This window comes from Hemiscyllium ocellatum, chromosome 16 (genome assembly GCF_020745735.1).
Source record: "Hemiscyllium ocellatum isolate sHemOce1 chromosome 16, sHemOce1.pat.X.cur, whole genome shotgun sequence".
Classification (NCBI taxonomy): domain Eukaryota; kingdom Metazoa; phylum Chordata; class Chondrichthyes; order Orectolobiformes; family Hemiscylliidae; genus Hemiscyllium; species Hemiscyllium ocellatum.
The window spans coordinates 77017981-77042484 of record NC_083416.1 but is presented as its reverse complement, the minus strand read 5'-3'; the positions used below and the strand labels follow the sequence as shown (position 1 = coordinate 77042484).

General features: G+C 44.9%; 1 protein-coding gene across 4 annotated transcripts in view; it reads left to right on the top strand.

Annotated features, from left to right (window-relative positions):
* Positions 1-11771, top strand: part of ndst1b (N-deacetylase/N-sulfotransferase (heparan glucosaminyl) 1b) — a 274405-nt gene extending 262634 nt beyond the window's left edge. For all 4 annotated transcript variants that reach the window (XM_060837417.1, XM_060837416.1, XM_060837418.1 and 1 more), the window contains 2 exons: positions 2709-2811; positions 8669-11771. In XM_060837417.1, coding sequence (XP_060693400.1) covers positions 2709-2811; positions 8669-8788 — 223 coding nt within the window. In that variant the 3' untranslated portion in view covers positions 8789-11771. The remainder of the gene's footprint in view (positions 1-2708; positions 2812-8668) is intronic.
* Positions 11772-24504: the final 12733 nt, after the last annotated feature.

The following is a 24504-nucleotide window of genomic DNA, read 5'->3' as shown; positions in this document are numbered from 1 at the left end:
TGTTCTCAGCCAAGAGTAATCACTCGGGCCTCCGTATTCATCTCACCTTCCAACCCCACTCCCCCTCCACTCCCCTGTGCAATAGAGAGGAGCTAGGGGGCATCTTACCAGAAGGGTTGCGGAAAGTTGTGAAGTGATTGAAATGTATAAAATTCTGTCAGGGTGATCGGCCTGAATGCAGGGAGGACATTTTCCCTGGCTGGGATGGGGGAGCACCTTGGGTGGGAGTCCAGGATAGCATTCACAGCCTCAGAATAGATGGTAGGCCCATTTTGGATTAAGATGAGGAAAATCTTTTCTCACTCAGAGTGCAGTGAACCTGTGGAATTCTCTACAACAGAAAGGTGTGGGAGCCAAGTCAATGACTATAACCAAGAAAGAAATGGATAGATTTCTAGAAACTAAAAGTGTTGAAGGGTTTGGGGGAAGCATGATATACACGCTGCTTACACTGTGCAACTGACTGGGATTCAATAGTTAAGCATGGAACCAACAGAGGGGGAGCCTGGAGAGCTCAGTTGGTAGCATTATCAGACTTTCAGAATAGAATTGAATATCCCTGTATTGTTACGTGTACTCAAGTACAGATGTACAGGAGTACAGTGAAATGTTTTCCAATATCGTCTCTTATGGTGCCATCTTAGGTTCAAGTCCCTAGATACAAATCTTAGATACAAAACGAGGAATAAAAAAGACAAGTAATTGCATTACTTCATAGAAATAAGACATAATTAAAAGAATAGTCATTATAGTCATATAAATGAATTACAGGTAAGCATTACATTGCAGTAGCTTTGAACAAGGGCCTCCAAACATAGTCTGACCACCCACTCCAGACCCCAGTCCAACAGCCGTCCCCACTCCACTCCAAGCCTGCAGTCCACTCCGCCCCACCTCTCGACTGCTTCAAGGTAGGTTTTCTCCGGGACTCGATTCTGACAGTCCGCAATTCGAATCCTCGTCCCGATGCTGTTCAGGATTCTCTTTGTTCTATTCACTTCTAATGACGATCAAACTCAGAAATCACCTCTCAGGAGGAGAGATTCAAGAGTCATTTGTTCAACTTGTGAACAAGATCCTTCAATCTTTAATGGTCTGCATTTCTCTTAATGGGCTTTGCATATAAATGGGTGGCACAGTGGCTCAGTGGTTAGCAATGCTGCCTCACAGTGCCAGCAACATGGGTTCGATTCCTGCCTTGGGCGGCTGTCGGTGTGGAGTTTGCACGTTCTCCCAGTGTCTGCGAGGGTTCCCTCTGGGTGCTGTGGTTTCCTCCCACCGTCCAAAGATGTGCAGGTCAGGTGAATTGGCCATGCTAAATTGCCAATAGTGTTAGATGCATTAGTTAGAGGGAATTGGGTCTGGGTGTGTTATTCTGCAGAGGGTCAGTGTGGACTTGTTGGGCTGAAGGGCCTGTTTCCACACTGTAAGGAATCTAATCTAATCTAAATCAGTCAGTCGGAAAACAGGGGGGGATTTACAGTTGGGAGGTTAATAAATGGAGCCAAAAAGTGTGCTGCTGGAGAAGGTTAATAGATGGAGGGAAAAACAGTCACAGGTTTTGAGAAAATAAACACTTAGTTGTGTGTAAGAGCACTTCTAGATATATGAGAAAAAGTAAAGGTAATCAACTATGAGGGCTCTTGTTGTTCAGAGATAGTGTCCCTATCTCTGAGTCAGGAGACATGGGTTCAAGTTCCCCTGGTCCAAAGGTGTGACAATAATTTCTCTGAACAGATTGATAAGACAATATCTGGAACTAGCTGACTACAGCCTCAACCAATTGGTGGCAAAGGAGGACATTCAAGGTCTTTACAGAGAAAAGTGGATGGAGCAGTCTCCCTGGGGTCAAGGGATATTTTTGACGAGGGGGTTTGTTGACGCCAGACCTGAAGGAGGGAAGTTGCACTTTACGCACACTGACCTTGAGAAACACCTTAAGAGATTTTCCCTTATCAGTGCAAACTGTGATAGATTACAAACCAATTCTCACATCATCATGATCATGTATATACTGAACAATACCACCCCCTTTTGGTCAGTCTTGATGCTAACCCCGAACACAATCTCATACTTAATAGAACTGGAGAATTGTACTGCTCCCAAGGTTAGATCATGGGAATAGTGGATTTCAGGAACAGCTGTGAGGAAATAGGTCACATTTTCACAGAACAATTCAACAAAACAAGAATCAAGAAAAACATTTTAACGCTGTGATATCTGCGACAGTTAGCGAGCATCTCAGAAGGGAACAAAGCAGCACACCTGATTGATACCACATCCACCAGCTTCAACATTCACGCCCTCCATTACCTATGCACAGAGGTAGCAGTGTGTATTAGCTACAAGTGGTGTGCAACAATTGACCTTCAACAGCACTTTTCAAACCCACGGCTGCTGCCATGTATATGTTGTAGGTACGTGGGAATACCGCTCTCTGCAAGTTCCCCTCCAAACCACTCGCCATCCTGACTTGAAAGCATTTCACCTTTTGTTTTAACTGTTGCTGGGTCAAAATTGTGGAACTCTACCTACCAGCCCTAGCTGGATCGCAAGGACTGCCCTGATTCAAGATAAAAACATAACCCTCTCTGTTGACATGGAAACTGGGGAAGGCCATTACATGTTAATGTCAGGAGCAATGTCCATTCACTGTGAGTGGGGAAAATAAGGACCATGTGTGACGCTCGTTATTCTTTGAATTTCAGATTTGATCTGAAGAAAGGCTTCTGGTGTCAGCTGTTGGATGGCAATAAATCGAAGTGCCTGGGGAAAAGTAAAGGCCGGAGGTACCCAGAGATGGACAGTGATGTACGTACTCAACGTGTCCCATCTATCTACTGATCTGTATCAAAGCACAAGTTAAATGGTGTGTACGGAGAGTACAGGAGGGATCTACAGGATGCTTCTGGATGTGTGTCAGTGGTTTGGCAGTAAAGACAAAGATATAAAGATATATGAAAGATTCCTGAGGAAGTGGTGGATGTGGGTACAATGACAATATTTAAAAGCCATTCGGATAAGTGCATGGATGGGAAAAGTTTAGAGGGATGTGGGCCAGGAGCTGGCAAGTGGGACAAGCTTAGTTTGGGATTATTTTCGGCATGGACTGGTTGGACTGAAGTGTCTATTTCCGTGCTGTATGACTCTATGATGCAGTGCAGCCAATCTCCAAGAATCTTAGAATTGAGTATTCCACCAGGATTGTTTCAGTTGAGTTCTGACGATCATCACTTATTTTACACATTCAGAAATCTTCATGTTGAGAGTTATTCTCTTTTCTGTTTTGTTCAGTGTGAAAACAAAATGTGCAAATTCAAAATGATGACCACTCAAAACCAATTCATATTGGCTGATTCACAGTCACCCAGTGTCAGCCTAGCAGGACTCATTGGTGGAAGTGTATAGCAGTGGTGAGCACCCCCTGATGGAGGGACTGGAAATGACCAGGATTTCCACCAGGTTTTGGTACACCTTGCCCCATGCAATCAAATGATTGACTATATATTGTTGAAGGCCTGGCCAAAGTTGCTAGCCATTACCCCATGGAATTGGAGTTCTGGCTACCACATTAATGTGGAATCTGCTCCCAACCCAGACGCAACGTAAAAACCGAAAGAATTGCGCATACTGAAAAATCAGAAACAAAAACAGAAGTTGCTGGAAAAACTCAGCAGGTCTGGCAGCATCCGTGAAGAGAAATCGCAGTTAACATTTCGGGTCCAGTTCTGAAGAAGGGTCACCGGGCCCGAACTTTGATTCCTGCCAGATTCCTGCCAGATCTGCTCAACGTTTCCAGCAACTTCTGTTTTTGGTTCCATCGTTCTGATTGTTTGAAAGGATCACTTTGAACTTGAGCTGCTGACCCCACTCCCTACCGAGGTAGACAAGCAGAAGGCTGGAAGAACACAGCAAGGCAGGCAGCATCAGGAGATGACAAAGTCAACATTTCAGATGAAACCCTGAAGAAGGATTACACCCAAAATGTTGATTTCTCCACCTCCTGCTGCTGCCTGGCTTGCTGTTTTACCCCAGCCTCCTGTTTGTCTACCTTGGGTTCCAGCATCTGCAGCTTTTTTGTCTCTACCCTCTTCCCCACCTGACATTGTTGAATCCCTGGGGATGCAGGTCTTTGCCTTTCACTTTCCCTCCATCCTCTACAACCCCCGCTCGATCACCCTAGCTCACCCTCCTGTCAGCTTCAGGCCAGCCACCATCACCCTGGATCAACCTTCTCTCAATCTCGAGTTATCCTCCTGATCAGCATTGGCCTGCATCCTGCTGCCCTTGTCTTATCCTCTGACAGTCTTCACCTGTCAATGATCATCTTCAGCCATTCTTGTCCAACCGTCAAATACTCTTGACTCTCCTCGTCTCATCATTGGTAAATCCTGATGAAGGGCTTTTGCCCGAAACGTCGATTTTCCTGCTTCTCAGATGCTGCCTGAACTGCTGTGCTTTTCCAGCACCACTCTAGTCTAGTCTCATCATTGACCTGTTCTCAATCACCTTCGATCTCCCTCCATCAAGCTCAGCTTGCCTTTGATAGATTAATCTTCCATTTTGTTATTCGGCTCCCTCCCTCAATACACAATGACTCCTTCCCTTGAACAGCTATACACAAAGCTCCCTGGACAGGTGCCACACAAGCACAATGCAATGTCTCCATCTCCTCTTCCTCCCCCCACCCCCCGATCCAACAAAGTTCCCCATCATAGAGAAGCTAGCTCCTTTTGACTCCAAATCCAGCAGAAAGACTATTGCATTTGCAACATACCACTTTTAGCTAGTCAGGGATCTGAAGGCACTTGTTTCTCGTTTACTGCGAGCTTCATTGTGAAGATACAATTTAACCTGGTGACCGTATGTTTTGATAAATATACACAACATGCTATAAATCCCTGTAGAAAAGTGTGGTACTGGAAAAGCACAGCTGGTCAGGCAGTATCCGAGGAGCAGGAGAGTCAACGTTTCAGGCAAAAGCCCTTCACAGGCTTATGACTGAAACGCCGATTCTCCTGCTGCTCGGATGCTGCCTGACCAGCTGTGCTTCTTCAGCATCCCACTCTTCCACTCTGCTCTCCAGCATCTGCAGCCCTCACTTTCTCCTATGCTATAGGTCCCTCCACTTGTTGAACTTAGATTCTCTTTCAATCCTCCACTGACCCGCATTCCGCTAACAGAAGGTGGTGCTCCCTCTCCTGTTTAGTGAATTAACCTCATCTGTCTCATCTCCAGCTCCTGGAGTTTCACTAGAATTAGCTCAATGTCTCTGAATCCAGACATTGTGAGTTCAAATCCCATTCTGAGACTTGTTGGTGATGCAGTGGAGGGGGCTGCTGCAGGCAGACTCTGTTGAACAGGAGAGTTTACCTGCTAGGGGCTGAGTTATTGAATATATTCAAGGCTGGTTTGGAAGGTTCTTTTTTGATTTGTGAGAGAGTCGAGGATTAAAGGAGGTTAACAGGACAGTGGTGATTAAGGCTAAGTTCAGTCAGCCATGGTCTTCATGACTGGAGAAACAGGCTGCAGGGGCTGAATGGTCTTCCTTTCCAACATACAGTTGCTCCTTGTCTTCAAATGGACAGTGTTGAGGCAGAACATCAAGTGGGAAGTCAATACTTGACTCCCAGTGTCCCTGGACTAAGTGGGAGCAGAGTAAGCCTCTCTTTCTTGACCAAATCCATTGATTCTGTTTGGGAAGTGCATGTATAAGTATCAGGATCAGACACCCTATACCCTGTGGTGTGATTGATACTTCCTCACCCACCTGATGCCAACCAATTCAACAAAACCCACCACCCGGGCTTACAAAGACTCAACCAAGTCCCTATCTCTGGACCAGAATGTCCGGTTTCAAGTCACATCTGCCATGAAGGTGTGTCCAAATGCAAAACTTAAAAATGTTATAATAAATGACTGCTTGGGCGAGATGGCAAAGTCTATGTTGGTGAGCCTGTACCCTAAATATAGAGGAAACTTGATTATCTGAACGAGATGGGCGGGCACGATTTCATTTGGATGATTGATTATTCTGTTAATTGATTTCCTCTGGGGCTCGGAGTTATCTGTGAAGTCTGCTCCCCCTTCAGCACACTACGAGCGAGCTCCTAGCCCCCACCCGACCCCAACTCCACCCCCACCCCCTGTCAACTCCCACTCCATTCCACCAACCCTGCCCAACCCCCAACTCCACTCCGACCCCACATCCTGCCTGACCCCACCCCCGCCTGCTTCCACCCTGTCCCCCAAACCCAGCACACCCCTGCCAACCCCCCCCTACACGACCGCCCCAACCCCATCCACCCCCAACCCCTCTCACCCACCCCCACCTGCACTCCTGCTCCCTGGCCGACTTGCCCCTGTCCCCCACCCAACCCCCACCCTGGGTCAGCTGGACTGTATAGTAAGACCACTGCTGCCTTTGTGGTGGCAGTCTCCAAATAGCGCGCACACACTCTCACACACAAGCTGTCACACACAAGCTGTCACACACACGCTCTCACACACACGCTCTCACACACTCTCCCACACACACGCACTCTCCCACACACACGCACTCTCCCGCACTCACACACGCACTCTCTCACACTCACACACGCACTCTCTCACACTCACACACACACTCTCTCACACACACACACACTCTCTCACACACACACACTCTCACACACACACACACACTCTCACACACACACACACACTCTCACACACACACACTCTCACACACACACTCACACTCTCACACACACACACTCTCACACACACACTCTCACACACACACTCTCACACACACACTCTCACACGCTCTCTCATACGCTCTCTCACACTCACACACACACACACTCTCCCACACACACACGCACTCTCACACGCACTCTCTCATACGCTCTCTCTCTCATACGTGCTCTCTCATATGCTCTCTCACACACACATACTCACACACACATACTCACACACACATACTCACACACACTCACTCACACACACTCACTCACACACACTCACTCACACTCTCACCCAACCTAGTCCCACCCGTCAGCACCCGGCCCATATCCCTCCAAACCCTTCCTATTCATATACCCATTCAAATGCCTCTTAAATGTTGCAATTGTACCAGCCTCCATCGCATCCTCTGGCAGCTCATTCCATACCTGTACCACCGTCTGCGTGAAAAAGTTGCCCCTTAGGTCTCTTTAAGATCTTTCCTCTCTCACCCTAAACCCATGCCCTCTAGTTCTGGACTCCCCTTCCCCAGGGAAAAGACTCTATTTATCCTATCCATGTCCCTCATAATTTTGTAAACCTCTGTAAGGTCACCCCTCAGCCTCCAACGCTCAAGGGAAAACAGCCCCGGCCTGTTCAGCCTCTCCCTGTAGTTCAGATCTTCCAACCCTGGCAACATCCTTGTAAATCTTTTCTGAACTCTTTCAAGTTTCACAACATCTTTCTGATAGGAAAGAGACCAGAATTGCACGCAATATTCCAACAGTGGCCTATCCAATGACCTGTACAGCCGCAACATGACCTCCCAACTCCTGTACTGAATACTCTGACCAATAAAGGAAAGCATGCCAAACGCCTTCTTCACTATCCTATCTACCTGCGACTCCACTTTCAAGGAACCAAGAACCTGCACTCCAAGGTCTCTTTGTTCAGTAACACTCCCGAGGACCTTACCATTAAGTGTATATGTCCTGCTAAGATTTGCTTTTCCAAAATGCAGCACCTCGCATTTATCTGAATTAAACTCCATCTGCCACTTCTCAGCCCATTGGTCCATTGGCCCATCTGATCAAGATCCTGTTGTAATCTAAGGTAACCTTCTTTGCTGTCCACTACACCTCCAATTTTGGTGTCATCTGCAAACTTACTAACCGTACCTCTTATGCTCCCATCCAAATCATTTATGTAAATGATAAAAAGTAGCGGGCCCAGCACCGATCCTTGTGGCACTCCACTGGTCACAGGCCTCCAGTCTGAAAAACAACCCTCCACCACCACCCTCTGTCTTCTACCTTTGAGCCAGTTCTGTATCCAAATGGCTAGTTCTCCCTATATTCCATGAGATCTAACCTTGCTAATCAGTCTCCCATGGGGAACCTTGTCGAACACCTTACTGAGTTAATTGGTAGTAATTACTGTATGTAAGGATTCTGGGTAATCCAAGATGGAGGACGGGAAAAATTTATGGCTGTAACAGCTACTTTTTTGAGGTATTTTAGGTGCTGGAGGTGATTTCCTCAAATTTTAGGAGCAGCAATTACTGTTTCATATGCTGTTGCATTGTTTTGGATGGGTATGTGAATAGGACGGGTTTGGAGGGATATGGGCCGGGTGCTGGCAGGTGGGACTAGATTGGGTTGGGATATCTGGTCGGCATGGACAGGTTGGACTGAAGGGTCTGTTTCCATGCTGTACATCTCTATGACTCTATAGTTCTGTTAAGTTTGCCAGTAGAGTTCTTTCTTTCGTTGTGTTTTAACTTTAGCTGATGAATAAAGTGTGATTTGCTTCACATCTGGGTTTTTACCATTCAAATTGCATCTGGAACTCAACACCTTACATTTACCTTGAAAATAAGGAAAAGCTAGGATCTTCTAGATATTTTGAGGGGGTTTGGTCTGGCCACAACACAACAATGATTGGATTTTTATTTCTTCCACAGTCGAGAGCTTTTTTACGTGAATACTACAGAGATTCCAACATCGAGCTTTCAAAGCTGTTGTATAAACTGGGACAGAGCCTGCCCACGTGGCTGAGAGAGGAACTTCAGAACAACAGGTAGCTGTACGCCAGGAAACAAAGGACAAATTTGTGCATCTGTGCTTCCAGCGGCTCTTCTCTGAGATCAAGCCAGCATTTCTGTCTCATTGTCATTCATTTGTTAAAGGCCTGGTCGATTCCTCATCCTTCTAAGCACTGATTGGGTCTCCAGAGACAGTTGAAGCATTCAGCATTGCTGATGGTTTATTAGCCCTGCGGGGAGACCTATGCTTGTTAGTTACCCGCTGACTGGAAGCTCGTGAAGAGCATTGTTTATTTTCATCTCAGGGCTGTGGCAGCTTCCCCAGGAGGAGCAGAAGGGAGTGAAGACTGTTAGCAATAATTGGTTCCTCAAGGCATAGCTGGAGTTCAGGCCAAACCTATATTCACTCCTCCTGAAGTGCTGCAGCACAGAACCATCACTCAGCTTCCACCAGCTCTCAGGAGAGGTCGGTCTCTGATTTTTATGATCACAAAGTGTTGAACTCTTCCTCACAACAGTCACGAGGAATAGGATGTTGGAAGGGAGGTCTCTCTCATTCCGCTCGCCTCAACAAATGGCTCAGAAAGACAGCACCTTCTGAGAGTTGCTTCTGACTGGTTCTCTTGGGAGCTTTGATGTTGAATAGTTCACTGGGTTTTCTCCAAGAAACAATTGAACGCAGCTTCTACCAAACAGCACAAAGCTGGCAGTCAGGTGAACCGGACCAGGAGACAGCTCCTTCCAGCAAATAAGATGGTCACTTTTGCTAAGTACGACCAGACTTGCATAAAGAAGCAATTCAGAATGACCACATTGTCCTACTTTGTAGATGATGTCTAAGCAAAAAGCCATCCCCTCCCCCTTCCTTGCCTCTGGATTACATTTATTAAGGGGCACATCACTTTTCTATACAAACACTTTCACAGAATGCCGTTCGAAATGGTACAAGTTCAGTTGGTCACATTGGCAACCCTAGGGTAGGGTACTGCTTAACTACAATGAATACAATTCAAATTTCCAGTACATTGAAGGCTGGTACATGTAATTATATCATGTCTCTATATTCTTTCATGCAATATGGGCTAGGCCAGCAATTCTTGTCCATCCCTAATTGGCTAAAGGGCCATTAAGAGTCAACTACATTGATGTGGAGTTGGAAGGCAGACCATGTAAGGATGACAATTTCAGTTCCCTGAACGGCATTCATGAACCAGATAGATTTTCCTAACGTTCACCATTATACTAATAATTCCAGGTTTCAATTAAATTCAATATCCATCATCTGCCAATGGTGGGATTTGAATCCTGATCTGCAGAACATCACCTGGATCTCTGGACTAATGGTCCAGCGATAATACCATTAGGCCATCACATTTCATTGGATGTGTTCTCCACTCTTAGTCAAAGAGTTGGAGAGCTAAACAGCATAGAAACTGTCACTTCTCTCCAGCTCGTCCATATCAACCAGATATCCCAAACTAATCTAGTCCCACCTGCCAGCACTTGGCCGATATCCTTCCAAACCCTTCCTATTCATATACCCATCCAGATGCCTTTTAAATGTTGCAATTGTACCAGCCTCCACCACTTCATCTAGCAGCTCATTCCACACACAACCCACCCTCTTCCCCTCAGGTCCCTTTTAAAGCTTTCTTATCTCACCCTAAAACTATGCCCTCTAGGTTTGGACTCCCCTCCCCTGGGGAAATGACTTTGTCTATTTATCCTATCCATGCCTCTCATGATTTTATAAAACCTCTGTAAAGTCATCCCTCAGCCTCCGATGCTCCAGAGAAAACAGTCCCAACCTGTTCAGCCTCTCCCTATAGCTCAAACCCTCCAATCCTGGCAACATCCTTGTAAACCTTTTCTGAACCCTTTCAAGTTTCACAACATCTTTCCTACAGCAAGCTGTAGATTCTGGCTGGTGTGTATCACAGTGCAATAGGTTGGTTCAATCACTTGCTGATTTGGGGCTGAAAGTACATAATTGCCATTTGTTAAACGTTGTCTAGTTTGAACACAAATGAACCCAGACACTGCAGAAAACCCAACTGGAATCTCGATCTTCGAGGAAACATTGCACAACAAATTCCACAAAGTATTGTACTGAGCTGTTCATCATTTGCAATCTTTTAATTGTTCATTGAGCAAGAGGATCCCTGAGAAACATTTAATATAGAGACTTCTAAATGGGGACCAAATAGTCTCCAAGTAAAGATGTACCATTTTGCGAATACCACCCATTGCTTTTTTGACTCTGGACTCTCTACTTTCATTGTTTTTTTGGATGATGTGGGTCAAGTGACGAACAAACTCCATTTGAACTTGTAAAGTACAGTTGGATCTCTGTAAGTAAGACAATGGCGGGCAGACAATCCTTGGTTATGGGTACAGCAATGCTCTCAGCATCAGAATAATACAATGGAAATTGGATTGAACTATTCTTGGGCATTGAGACTAACCAGATGGAAGATTGATGTGAGAGGGAAATGCAATGATTACAAGGTTTTACCCTGTTAAACCCAAACTGGAAATGTAGAAATCCAGACATTCAGGGTGCAAACGATAGAGGTTTAGCTGTCAAATTTTGCAAGATGGAGCTCTGTCCAACTCAAAAGTACCTGATATTTAAAAACTTTACTTTTTGAAGGATTGTATCTGAGGATACGCTGCAGAACCGGACTGTTTTCCGCTCCCAGAGTATCCCTTTTAATGATTCAAAACTGATATTTTGAATTATTAACATGCAGTTACTTCTCGGCAATAAACCGTGTTACCTGTTCCTGGATTCCCTTTGTGTCAGCTGTGTATGGAAAAGCAAGATTTCTCTTTTTCTCTCCTCTTCATCTATGAGTGGGATCTCTGTTTAAATATATCATAAACTTTCCACCATTCAGCATTACATCAAATGTGAAGTTTACATCTGTTTGAAAACTTTTAGAAAATCACGATTATCGTAATTTATTAACTTAAAGTGTTTAAATCTGTAAATATCCTGTAATTTACTCACCAGCTGTAACATTAACGGTCTTATAATTGGAATCTGAAACTGTATAACTGAAGTTTAGACTGTGTTTTGGTTCTTTTTATATGGGACAGACTGCTTCTTGTGTATTTAATTTAATGTCATAGTTTACACTGGTTTACTGTAATGTGCAACACGCTTGCCTTGGACTACTGTGTGGGTGCATTGGGTTTCCATTGCGTTGGCAGCTGTTGGAGTTTTCTTTCTTACAGCCAGAAACTGGAACAGTTGTAGCTACGTGCAGACTCTCTGCAATTTTAACAGCAACAGCTGAGGCTGGTGATTTTTTTCCACCATGCCATCCTGCCTCATTGATAAGGGATTGAAAGAGGGTGGCCAGGAAAGTGCAGTTGAGGCCGAGATGAGATCAGCTCAGAGCATATCAAAGGGCGGAATAGGATCGAGGGGCTGAATTAGAATCCCTACCGTGCAGACAGAGGCCATTGAGATAGAGCTGACTCTCTGAAGAGCATCCCACCCAGGACCAACCCCTCCACCCAACCCACTCTATCCTCATAACACTGCATGGAGTGGCTAATCCAACTAGCATGTACATCCCAGGACACTACAAGGCAATTTTAGCATGGCCAATCCATCTAACTTGCACAAAGAGTCATAGTTATGTACAGCACGGAAATAAACTCTTTGGTCCAAATTATCCATGCGGGCCAGATATCCTAAATAAATCTAATCCCATTTGTCAACATTTGGTCCATATCCCTCTAAATCCTTCCTATTCATCTACCCATTCAGGTGCCTTTTAAATGCTATCCACCACTTCCTCTGGCAGCTCTTTCTGTACACGCACCACTCTCTGCGTTAAAAGGTTATCCCTTAGGTCCCTTTTAAATCTTTCCCCATCACCTTAGATCCGACTACGTGAGGAAACTAGAGAACCCAGAGGAAACCCACCCAGATATTGGAAGAATATGCAAACTCCATACAGCCACCCAAGGATGGTATCAAACTCGGGCCCTGGTGCTGTGAGGCAGCAGTGCTAACCACTGAGCCAAACTGCTCCTAGTTCTCATGTTCCCAGCTGTGAGACCTGCCCCTATAAGGAAAAGCCATGGGGCTTTGAGAGTTCAGCATTGAACTGTGTGTTTGAGAGACACCCAAAGCAACGTTTTCTTATTTCCAATGCTCCAAACGTCTAGATTTGTGTTCCATTTGGGCACCTGTCACATTGTTTCGGTTCGGCCAAGCGAAAGGACAGGTGGACCATTGGGTAGAAAGAACAGTGCTGGTTTTTCTGCTTTGAAGGAGGCAGTGGGATGGGTACAGTCAGCTGTTCATTTCCTGTTGGCTTTCCAACCAGGAAATCCTGCGGTGAAGACGCCATGATCCTTTCACTGGCAACTGGTGAGTGCACATGCTCAGTGTGTGTGGCTACATCCATCATTTGTTGCATTGTTGCTGAGTCATGCTCCTGAGGTGCTGTACCAGTAGACCTCCATCCAGGACACCTCACTTTCAGGAACTGCAGAAATTCCAAGGGGAAACAATCGCATTTGTTTTTGCCGTATGATGCCTTGCATTTTGAACAGGCCTGGGAAACAGAAGGCCGGGGGTCCTCGAATATAAAGAATCCATAGGGATTCAGGGCATTTCTGTGTTGGTGAACAGCATGCAATTTCTGAATGCATTTTTAGTGGCCCAGACTGCAAAGTTTATAAAGCACATCGACCAAGTGACCACTGTAAACAATCACGGTTCAGTTTTGTTACGTTGTGCAATTAACATGGAATTCGTGTTCTCATTCATGTCGCCACTCTCTGATCTTGAAAAGTGTTTTTATAAATATATAAAAATGTTCATTTTTTTTGTAAAACTGTCAGTATTGCATTTCCTGCTGTCACATCCAGTTGTAACATGGAGGTATTGTAGATAAACACGTAACCTTCTGAAAACTTTACATCCTTTGTGTTTTGAGGTTGTTCCTTTTTACAGCCTCTGGGTCCACACACTGTCCCTTTAGCATCAGCAGTGAAGGGCTGACAATAACAAAATGGTCAGTCTAGAAACTCTTTGTATTTCAGTCATGCCTTTGAGATGTTCCAGAGACCTTTCAAGCAAATGAAGTACTTTTGAAGTTCAGTGAAGGAAATTCGTCAGCCAATTTACTCACAGCTAGCTCCTGCACTCAGATAATGACCAGATAATTTGTTTTTAGTGACACTGTTTTACAGGCAGAATTGTTGGACAGGATGTTGCAAGAACCTCAAAGAATGGCATGCAGAAGGAGACCATTCAACCCATTATATTTGGGGCAGCGGATAAAGATCGACCCGGCCTCGCTCTACTTTGTCCCTGGTTCTTTGGGCTAAAGCACTTAAAGTGCACACCTTGCATTTTTTTAATCTGTTGGCTGTAGCTATCACTCTTTCAGGCAGTGAATTACAGACTCATTTCGGTGAAACAAATTCACCTCAACTCCCATTGAATGGAAAGGTGATGGCCTTGTTCTATTATCACTGGACTGTTAATCTACAGTCAAAAAGTGTGTTGCTGGAAAAGCATAGCCTGTCAGGCAGCATCCAAGGAACAGGAGAGTCAATGTTTTGAGCATAAGCTCTTCATCAATCATTCAGAGATCCAGGTGATGTTCTGGGGACCTGGGCTCAAATCCTACCACAAGCAGAAGGTGGAAATTGAATTCAATAACTATCTGGAATTAAGAGTTTAATTGAACCATTGTTGATTGTCTGGTTCACCAATATCCTTTAAGGAAGGAAACAGCCATCCTTACCTGGTCTGACCTACATGTGACTCCAGACCCACAGCAATGTCGCTGACTCTGAATTGCCCTCTGTGACACCCTCACCCTGTGAATGAATTTTTAAAAATCATTTTACCAATTACTTTATGTCTCCTTCATTTATGACTTCCCACTTAAGGAGAATGGTCTTTACTATCCATTATATTGACAACTCTCATAATTTTACACATTTTAGTTAAATCTCTCCTCAGTTTCCTTTGTGCCAAGAAAAACCAATAATCTGGACATTTCCTCCACATCCGAAGGGCCTGTTTCCACACTGTAGGGAATCTAATCTAATCTAATCAGTTTCCAATACAATGTTTACAGCTCTCCAGCTGTCTTGCTGATTAAATGCACCATGCAATACACCACTAAGTTAAAAGTAAAGTTGTCATTATCCTATGAGGCCACGGACAGATTCCTTACCTTTCCCCACCTTATCTCAGAACCCTTCAAGCACACGGGATCAATGTTGATTTCACCAGTTTCCTCATCTCCCCTTCCCCCATCTATCCCAGATTCAACCCTCCTTCTCGGCACCATCCACTTGACTGTCCTACCTGTCCATTTTCTTTCCCACCTTTCGGCTCCACCTTCCTCTCGGACCTATCACCATTAGATATAGAATCCCTCCAGTGTGGAAACAAGCCTTTTGGCCCAACAAGTCTACACAGATCCTCCGAAGAGTAATGCACCTAGACCCATTCCCCAACATTTAACCCTGACTAATACACCTAACCCACACAGCCCTGAACACTATGGGCAATTTAGCATAGCCAATTCACCCTAATCTGCACATCTTTAGATTGGAGGAAGAAACCAGAGCACCCAGCACGCAGACACGGAGGGAATGTGCAAACTCCACACAGGCAGTCACCTGAGGCAGGAATCGAATCCAGATTCATTGTCTGTGAGGCAACAGTGCTAACCATTGAGCCACCATGTTGCCCCACCTTCATATACCTATTGTATTTCCAGCTACCTTAACCCCAGCCCCCCCCCCCAACCCCTCACATTTATATCTTAGCCCTCTAAGGCCTCTCCCACATTGCTGATGAAGAGCTTATGCTCAAAACGTCGATTCTCCTCGAAAGCTGACTGACCGGCTATGCTTTTTCAGCAGCACCCTTTTTGACTCTGATCTCCAGCATCAGCAATCCTCACTTTCTCCCTCGGGTTGCTCCTCCCTTGTTGATGCTCCCCTGGGCTCCTGCTTCGGGTTTAACCTGACGGTCACCACGCCTCAGGGGAGGGGAGAGGTTCAGAATAAGAGTCCTTCATAGCATCACAAACAAGTCATCCAGCCAACTTAGATAACCATACTGCCTTCAAAGCTACAAGAGAATGGTACAGCACAAGGGAAGACCATTATACCAGAAGGAGAGTAATTAAATTCAGGGTCAGAAGATCCTCAGCTTTATTTCTGGCCTCAGTTCTGAAGAATAGTCGAATCTGTTTCTCTTTCCGCAGATACTGCCAAACTTGTTGAGTTTCTCCAGCACTTTGTGTTTATTTCTGAATTCCAGTATGTGTTTATCTCTGGCCTTTGCTGGAAGATCGATCTTATCTGTGTCTGAATGGGAGAAGGATCCCATTGATGGATTCCAGACTGTGAGAACCAAATGTGATGGGGTTTTAATTCCCAACACTTTAGCCCAATCCCTGCCACATCACTATTACATCGCACCACTCACCTCACCATTCTCTTGGTAATATGGACCAGACCAGAACATTTTAAGAAGGTAGTGTAGACATTAACTTTTCCTTATTTTGAAGGTAATTGTAAAGTGTCTGTTCCTGACGGGGTTTTGAGTGTAAGAGCTGGCAAGTCATGTTAAAATTGTACAAGACTTTGGTTCAGCCACATTTAGAATACTGTGTACAGTTCTGGGCGCCACATTACCAGAAGGATGTACTTCGAAGAGGATGCAGAGAAGGTTTACAAGGATGTTGCCTGGTATGGAAGGTGCTAGCTATGAAGAGAGATTGAGTAGGTTAAGATTGTTTTCATTAGATAAAAGAAGATTGAGGGGGGACCTGATTGAGGTTTACAAAATCATGAAAGCTATAGACAGGGTAGATAGACAAGCTTTTTCCCAGGGTGAAGGATTCAATAATGAGAGGTCACGCTTCAAGGTGAGAGGTGGAAAGTTTAAGGGGGATACACGCTGTAAGTACTTCGCACAGAGGGTGGTGGGTGTCTGGAATGCATTGCCAGCAGAGGTGGTAGAGGTAGGCACGGTAGATTCATTTAAGATGCGTCTGGACAGATGCACGAGTAGGTGGGGAGCAGAGGGATACAGATGGGTGATAGGTTTAGAGAGTGGATTTGGATAGGCTCTGGCTTGGAGGACCAAAGGGCCTGTTCCTGGGCTGTAAACTTTCTTGGTTCTTTGTCCTTATTGCAATGTGACTGGTCAAACTAATCAATGTTAAGCCAAACACAATTTATTTAAACACTGTTGATAAAATACAACCAAAGAAAGAGGAATTTAGAATAATTCAACTCTATTGGAAAGCTTAACAGAATGATAGGTACACTATCTATTAATAATTAACTGTTCCAATTCAGTAACATCCCATAAACATACCCTTGGCAAAGGGCAAATTCAGACACAGATTCTCGCATGTAGATCTCCAATGCAGGAGGAGAAAACGTCAAGAGAAAATTCAGAGAGAGTAGCAGCCAAGAGACATTCACTAAAGCTGCCAACTCGTGAGATCCCAATAGCTAACGATAAAAACTAAAGGAAATTCGAAAGTCTGGTTTATGAGAGCTGGCTACACTCAGTCTGCTTCCATTATTCCCACTCCCAAGATCTCATAAGCTGTTTACTTTCTCAGAGATAGCTCAGCACTGCTAACTTACAACCTCGCATTAAAACAAAATCAGGACTGAATAATCTCTTGAAAGCCACAGCATTGTCAGATTTGTTGTGCAGGATAGATGTGTACTTGCCAGCTAATGGCATGATTGGGTTTGACTGTGGCAGTAATGAATATCATCATTCAATTTCTTTTATTCATTTGTGGGATGTGGGCATCGCCAGCTAATCCAGCATTTATTACCAGTCCCTAGTTGCCCCTTGAGAAGGTGGTGGTGAGCTGCTTTCTTCAACCCCTGCAGTTCACCTGCTGTGGGTTGACCCACAATGCCCATTGGGAGGGAATTCCAGAATTATGACCCAGTGATAGTGACGGAACAGTGATATATTTCCAAATCAGGTTGGTGAGTGGCTTGGAGGGGATCTTGAAGGTGCTGGTGTTCCCATGTATCTGCTGTCCTTTTCCTTCTAGATGCAAGTTCATAGAATCCCAACAGTGTGGAAACAGGCCAATTGGCCCAACAAGTCCACACTGACCCTCCAAAGATTAACCCACCCAGACCCATTCCCCCACCTTATTACTCTACAGTTGTCATGGGTTTGGAAGGGGCTGTCTGAGAGGATCTTTGGTGATTTTTTTTTCTCATACATCTTATAGATCTTATAAACTGCTGCTACTGAGCGTGGGTGGTTGGGGGGGGGTCTATGCTTGTGGGTGTCATGCCAATCTAACGGGTTGCTTTGTCCTGGATGGTGTCGAGCTTCTTGAGTGTTGTTGGAGCTGTACCCATCCAGGCATGTGGGGAGTATTCCATCCCACTCCTAACCTGTGCCTTGTAGATGGTGAAGAAAGTGAGGCCTGCAGATCAGAGTCAAAAAGTGTGGCGCTGGAAAAGTGCAGCAGGTTGGAGTGGGCTTTTCCAATGCCATACTTTTTGACCCTTGTAGATGGTGGACAGGCTTTGGGGAGGCAGGAGGTGAATTTCTCACTGCAGCATTCCTAGCCTCTGACCTGCTCTTGTAGTCACCAGACATTGGCCATAATGAGTCTAGATTAGAGTGGTGCTGGAAAAGCACAGCAGTTCAGGCAGCATCTGAGGAGCAGTAAAATCCTCGGATACTGCCTGACCTGCTGTGCTTTTCCAGCACCACTCTAATCTAGACTCTGGTTTCCAGCATCTGCAGTCATTGTTTTTACCTATTAGCCATAATGAGCCAGGCAGCTTCCCCAAGCAGAATCATTCCAAGTTTGACACATCATTAAAGGGTTGACAAAAAACAAAACACAAGCATTATTTGCAGAGAGTGATGAAGTCCTTTCAAACTTTGATAAACTGCTGGTTAGGAATCAACTGATGTTTTTGTGCTCAGTTCTGGTGATGACTCTTTGAGGATATCAAAGCTTTGGAGATCAACTAGAATTCATTTAAATATGAAGGGTTCAGTGAGTATGGAGAAACTGGGGTTACATAAGAATTGGTATCACTCCTGACTCTGTGTGGTATTTTAAGTGAAATGCATTATTGAAATGTATGAAAGCTTTTGAATCGTTTGGGACAGAACGGTGGTGCATTGAGGGGCTGAAATTCACGCTACAGTCCAAAATACCATTTCATTAGCAGAAGCCCAATTGATCTCTGAACGAATAAAAAAAAGAAACACAAAGGGAGATTGTCATTTGATGCATCTTAAATGTTTCGGCCGAATTCTTCCATTTCCCTCTGTTTTCTCTCATCTACTGTTGTTTTAGATTTTCCAACTAACGAGAAAAATCATTTCCTCATCGTAATATTTACATGCAGGATAATACCTTGACTCAGAAATGTGGATCTGTTATCTGAGAAGAACTAGGGTTGACTTTTACACAGGATTAACAGAAATTTACAGATTTTTCTTTGGCCAATAATAGGTAGACTTTTAGGTGAGATCGACCTTTACTTATATATGGTATGTCTTATTTCTAACTATGAATCACTGTAAGATAATGCGACTTCTTTTTTATTCCCCTTTTTGCATTTAAGGTTTGTACCTACGTACTTTGTACCTAAGATGGCTCCATGAGAGGTGACATTGCAAACTTTCCATCGTACTCCTGTACTTGAGTACTCATGGCAGTAAAGGATATTCTATTCCATGTAAAGCAACTTCTTAACAAACAAGCTTCCCTGAACATAAAGTTTATGAAATAGGGACAGTTTTTAGAGTGGGATTTAACTTTATGATTGGAACAAAGAATTAAAAGCTGTATTTGAAATTTGTAGTTTATGATGGATTTTGATAGGGCAACATGACTCAGCCAATGGAACATCTATGCCCCTTCTCCAGAAAGAATCACCATGATCATTACACTATTCCTTCTTCTTCATTTTATAGGAGGTGGACATCATTGGCTGGGCCAGCATTTATTGCCCTGTTATGGGTAAATTACTACAAGCTATCTCTAATTTAGATACGTATTAAGAAATCTTATAGATAATCAAACACATAGCAATTATTTAAACTTTATTGCAGGTAGCAACTAAATAAGGTCCCTCAAGTAAACAAGCTAAGCCTCACAACTCACCTTAATGATTAAAGACACCAGTTTGTTCCCTGGCCAACATCTCTGACTCAGGCATAAAGTGGAAGAACAGCACCTCATTTTCTCCTTGAGAACTCTACAACCTTCTGAACTCAAATATCCTCTCCCATGTCCTTACCCCATTCCCACACACCAGGCCTTGTTATTACGTGGTCTGCTATTACACACAATCCATTGGTAGCAAGTTGTCCCCATTATCAGCTATTCATTCTCCCAGCTGAAAATGTGTTGCTGGTTAAAGCACAGCAGGTCAGGCAGCATCCAAGGAATAGGAAATTCAACGTTTCGGGCATAAGCCCTTCATCAGGAAATATTCATTCTCCCAGACCAGTCAATACCCACTTCTTTGTCTATCCAAATGTTGCCTCTCTTTGGGATCTATTCCACCTATCATTTACTCCTTAGCCCCTCTCCCCATCCTATCTTATACATAACATCCAACATTTTCCGAGCTGCCATCAGTTCTGAAGAAGAGTCATAGGAGCCAGAAAGTTAATTCTGATTTTTCTCCGCAAATGCTGCCAGACTTGAGCTTTTCCAGCAATTTCTGTTTTTGTTTCAACTTAGCTATTACCAGATTTTAGCTCGGACTAGAATTTAGCTATGATTCCAACCAACATCTGTCTCTGGATATGACTGGGGTTCAGTCCTTGTGCAGTGTTATTCTCCAGAGTTCTGGCCCGAAGGAATCCTGGAGTTGAATTCTTATATAATTTTCCATCCTTCAAGTGTGTGGGGTGACATAGTTGCTGATCCTTTAGATTTGTTCATTCAAATTAGGGCAGTACAGTGGCTCAGTGGTTAACACTGCAGCCTCACAGCGCCAGGGACCTGCCTCAGACAACTGTCTGTGTGAAATTTGCACAGTCTCCCGTGTCTGTGTGGGTTTCCTCCCACAGTCCAAAGATCTGCAGGTTAGGTGAATTGGCCATGCTAAATTGCCCATTGTGTTCAGGAGTGTGTAGGTTAGGTGCAATAGTCAGGGGAAGTGCCAAGTGATAGGGGAATGGGTCTGAGTGGATTACTATCCGGAGAGTGAGTGTGGAGTTGTTGGGCTAAATAGTCTGTTTCCACACTGTAAGGATTCTATGAAAATACTGCAGGTCTGCAGCTGGCCTTCTTATCAGAAGTAGCTACATTGTTCCTTGTTATATTTGGCATTGACTGTCTATTTGAAGAGGAGAAAGTGAAGTCTGCAGATGCTGGAGATCAGAGCTGAAAAAATGTGTTGCTGGAAAAGCGCAGCAGGTCAGGCAGCATCCAAGAAGCAGGAGAATCGATGTTTCGGGCATGAGCCCTTCTTCAGGAATGAGGAAGGTGTGCCAAGCAGGCTAAGATAAAAGGTAGGGAGGAGGGACTTGGGGGAGGGGCGTTGCGAATGCGATAGGTGGAAGGAGGTCAAGGTGAGGGTGATAGGCCGGAGTGGGGGTGGGAGCAGAGAGTCAGGAAGAAGATTGCAGGTTAGGAAGGTGGTGCTGAGTCCGAGGGTTGGGACTGAGATAAGGTGGGGGGAGGGGAAATGAGGAAGCTGGAGAAATCTGCATTCATCCCTTGTGGTTGGAGGGTTCCTAGGCAGAAAAGTGATAGGGCGGCACGGTGGCACAGTGGTTAGCACTGCTGCCTCACAGCGCCAGAGACCTGGGTTCAGTTCCCGCCTCAGGCGACTGTCTGTGTGGAGTTTGCACATTCTCCCTGTGTCTGCTTGGGTTTCCTCCGGGTGCTCCAGTTTCTTCCCACAGTCCAAAGATGTGCAGGTCAGGTGAATTGGCCATGCTAAATTGCCCATAGTGTTAGGTAAGGGGCAAATGTAGGGGTATGGGTAGATTGCGCTTCGGCGGGTCAGTGTGGACTTGTTGGGCTGAAGGGCCTGTTTCCACACTGTAAGTAATCTAATCTAAAAAAATGAGGCGCTCTTCCTCCAGGCGTCGTGTTGCTATGGTCTGGCGATGGAGGAGACCAAGGACCTGCATGTCCTTGGCAGAGTGGGAGGGGGAGTTAAGGTGCTCAGCCACGGGGCGGTTGGGATGGTTGGTCCGGGTGTCCCAGAGGTGTTCTCTGAAAGTAGGCAGCCTGTCTCCCCAATGTAGAGGAGGCCACATCAGGTGCAGCAGATGCAGTAAATGATGTGTGTGGATGTGCAGGTGAATTTGTGATGGATATGGAAGGATTCCTTGTGGCCTTGAAGGGAAGTGCGGGGGGAGGTGTGGGCGCACATTTTGCATTTCTTGCAGTTGCAGGGGAAGGTGCCGGGAGTGGCGGTTGGGTTGGTGGGGGGGTGTGGACCTGATGAGGGAGTCATGGAGGGAGTGGTCTTTCTGGAACGCTGATAGGGTGGGGAGGGAAATATATCCCTGGTGGTGGGGTCCGTTTTGGAGGTAGTGGAAATGACAAAGGATGATACGAAGTATCTGGAGGTTGGTGGGGTGGTAGGTGAGGACCAGTGGGGTTCTGTCCTGGTGGTGATTGGAGGGGCAGGGTTCAAGGGCGGAGGAGCGGGAAGTAGAGGAGATGCGGTGGCGAGCATTGTCGACCATGTCTGGGGGGAAATTGTGGTCTTTGTCTATTTGAAGAGAAAGCTTATCTGCGATTAAGTCTTTAAATTCTTCTCAGGGTAATCACTTGCCCTTCTAGCATAAGGGAACCATTTATCAAGTCCATCCTAGTTTCCCTCTTTGCCTTCTTGAACTGGTGCATTCCACTTGTTGCAAGTACACTAACAACACTGTTAGGAAGAGAATTCCAGGATTATAACCCAGCAATCGTGAAGGTATGGCGATGTATTTCCAACTCAGAATGGTGAGTGGTTTGGAGGGGACCATCCAGCAGAGTGGTAACTGCTGCCTTTGTCCTTCTAGATGGCAGAGGTTTGAAAGATGCTGTCTGAAGCAGATTTGTGACTGCAGCACACTGGTCAGTTGGTGAAGATGATGACCAAGATTCTCTGGGTGTATAATCCTTGTGAAGTATGTGTGAGTAAAAGGCCTATTAGATTGTGAATCGGCTTTCCTTCCAAGACCATATCCAAAGGCCTTCAGTTCATCCGTCCCATGTCTGTTTCATGTTCTCCCTTCCCATCAGCTTTCATGAAGCCAGAGAATGTTGTGTCCCTATCTATGATCAGACTCAAAGACACACCTCCTGCAAATTCTGCTACTGGCAGGCAATCTGTCTCTTGATGATGAGCTCAGCACGCACTTGGTAAAGGCAGCCACCAAATCAAGGAGAAACAGCAAATGTATGTGCAGAGCCAAGGTGCTCATCAATAAGCTCTTTTATGGTCTTATTAGGTTCTTGGGGATCAAGGGTTATGGGGAAAAATTGGAAGAATGAGGTTGAGAAACTTATCAGCCATGATTGAATGGCAGAGCAGAGTTGATGGGCTGAATGGCCTTGTTTCTGCACCTATGTCTAATGGTCTTATCTATACCCTCAGTGCCTTGGTGTAAAACTGTGAAGCTTAAATTCCATACACTGACCACGAGCGAAGGCTCAATAACTCTCATCTCCAGTACCTCCAAATCATTCTCACATCACATGGAAAGACATAGTCAACAATAATGCTGCCCTTTCCGGGGCTAACATGCTAACACAAATCAAGCAAAGACGGCTCTTCACTTGGTAAGCATAAAAACAGATAGTGCCAAAAAGCTCAGCAAGTCTGGCAGCATCTGTGGAGATAGAAACAGAGCTAACATTTTCAAGTCCAGTATGACGTCCTCTGAGCATAAAGGGGATGAAAAATTATGGTTTAATGCTATCTAAGAGCAGGGGAGGGGACACGAGTGGACCAGATGTTGAATGTTCCATGAGCAACAGACAAAAAGGAATGCTCATGGGGATGGAGGAGTGATAGAGGTGTAAATTAATTGTAAACGATATGTGTGAACAGGAGAAAATGGATGTGCTCTGTAGACAGCAAAGCCAATTAGATGGGGCTTGGGTTTCAATGTTTGGGAGTAGGGGCTTGTCATTGAAATGGAGCCGTGAGGCCATGCTCTGAAGCTGACCACAAATGTTCTGAAGACGTCATATCAGATTGGAAACATTAACTCTGTTTCACTTTTCAGGTTCAGTATTGACATCATAACCATAGATTCTTATTAGGTATAACTCCTTATGTCTGCAATCTTCTCCAACCCTGCATCCTGCTGGCATATCTCAGCCTTCAGCATGACTGGTCAAGCTCAGTTTCTGACCAATGGTAATTCCCAGTATATTGATAATGAGTGATTCAGTGATGGTAATGCCATTGAATATAACTATTGCCCCCAACATTCAATGACATTACTGTTATTAAACTCTGTATTACCAATATCCTGAGGGTTACCTTTGACCTCTGGGTGAAACAATTCTTTCTCAGATCACCTCTGAACCACTTGTTCTTCACCTTAAACTTATGCTGTCTGGTCTTAGACACGTCTGCCATGGGGAAGAGATTCTCACGTTCTAATCTGACTGTACTCAGAGACTGAAATATTCACTTTAAGCATTACATGATATTTTAAGCTCTGAAATGTAATGTGTGCTATTATAATTTAAACCTCATCGCCTTGGGAAAAG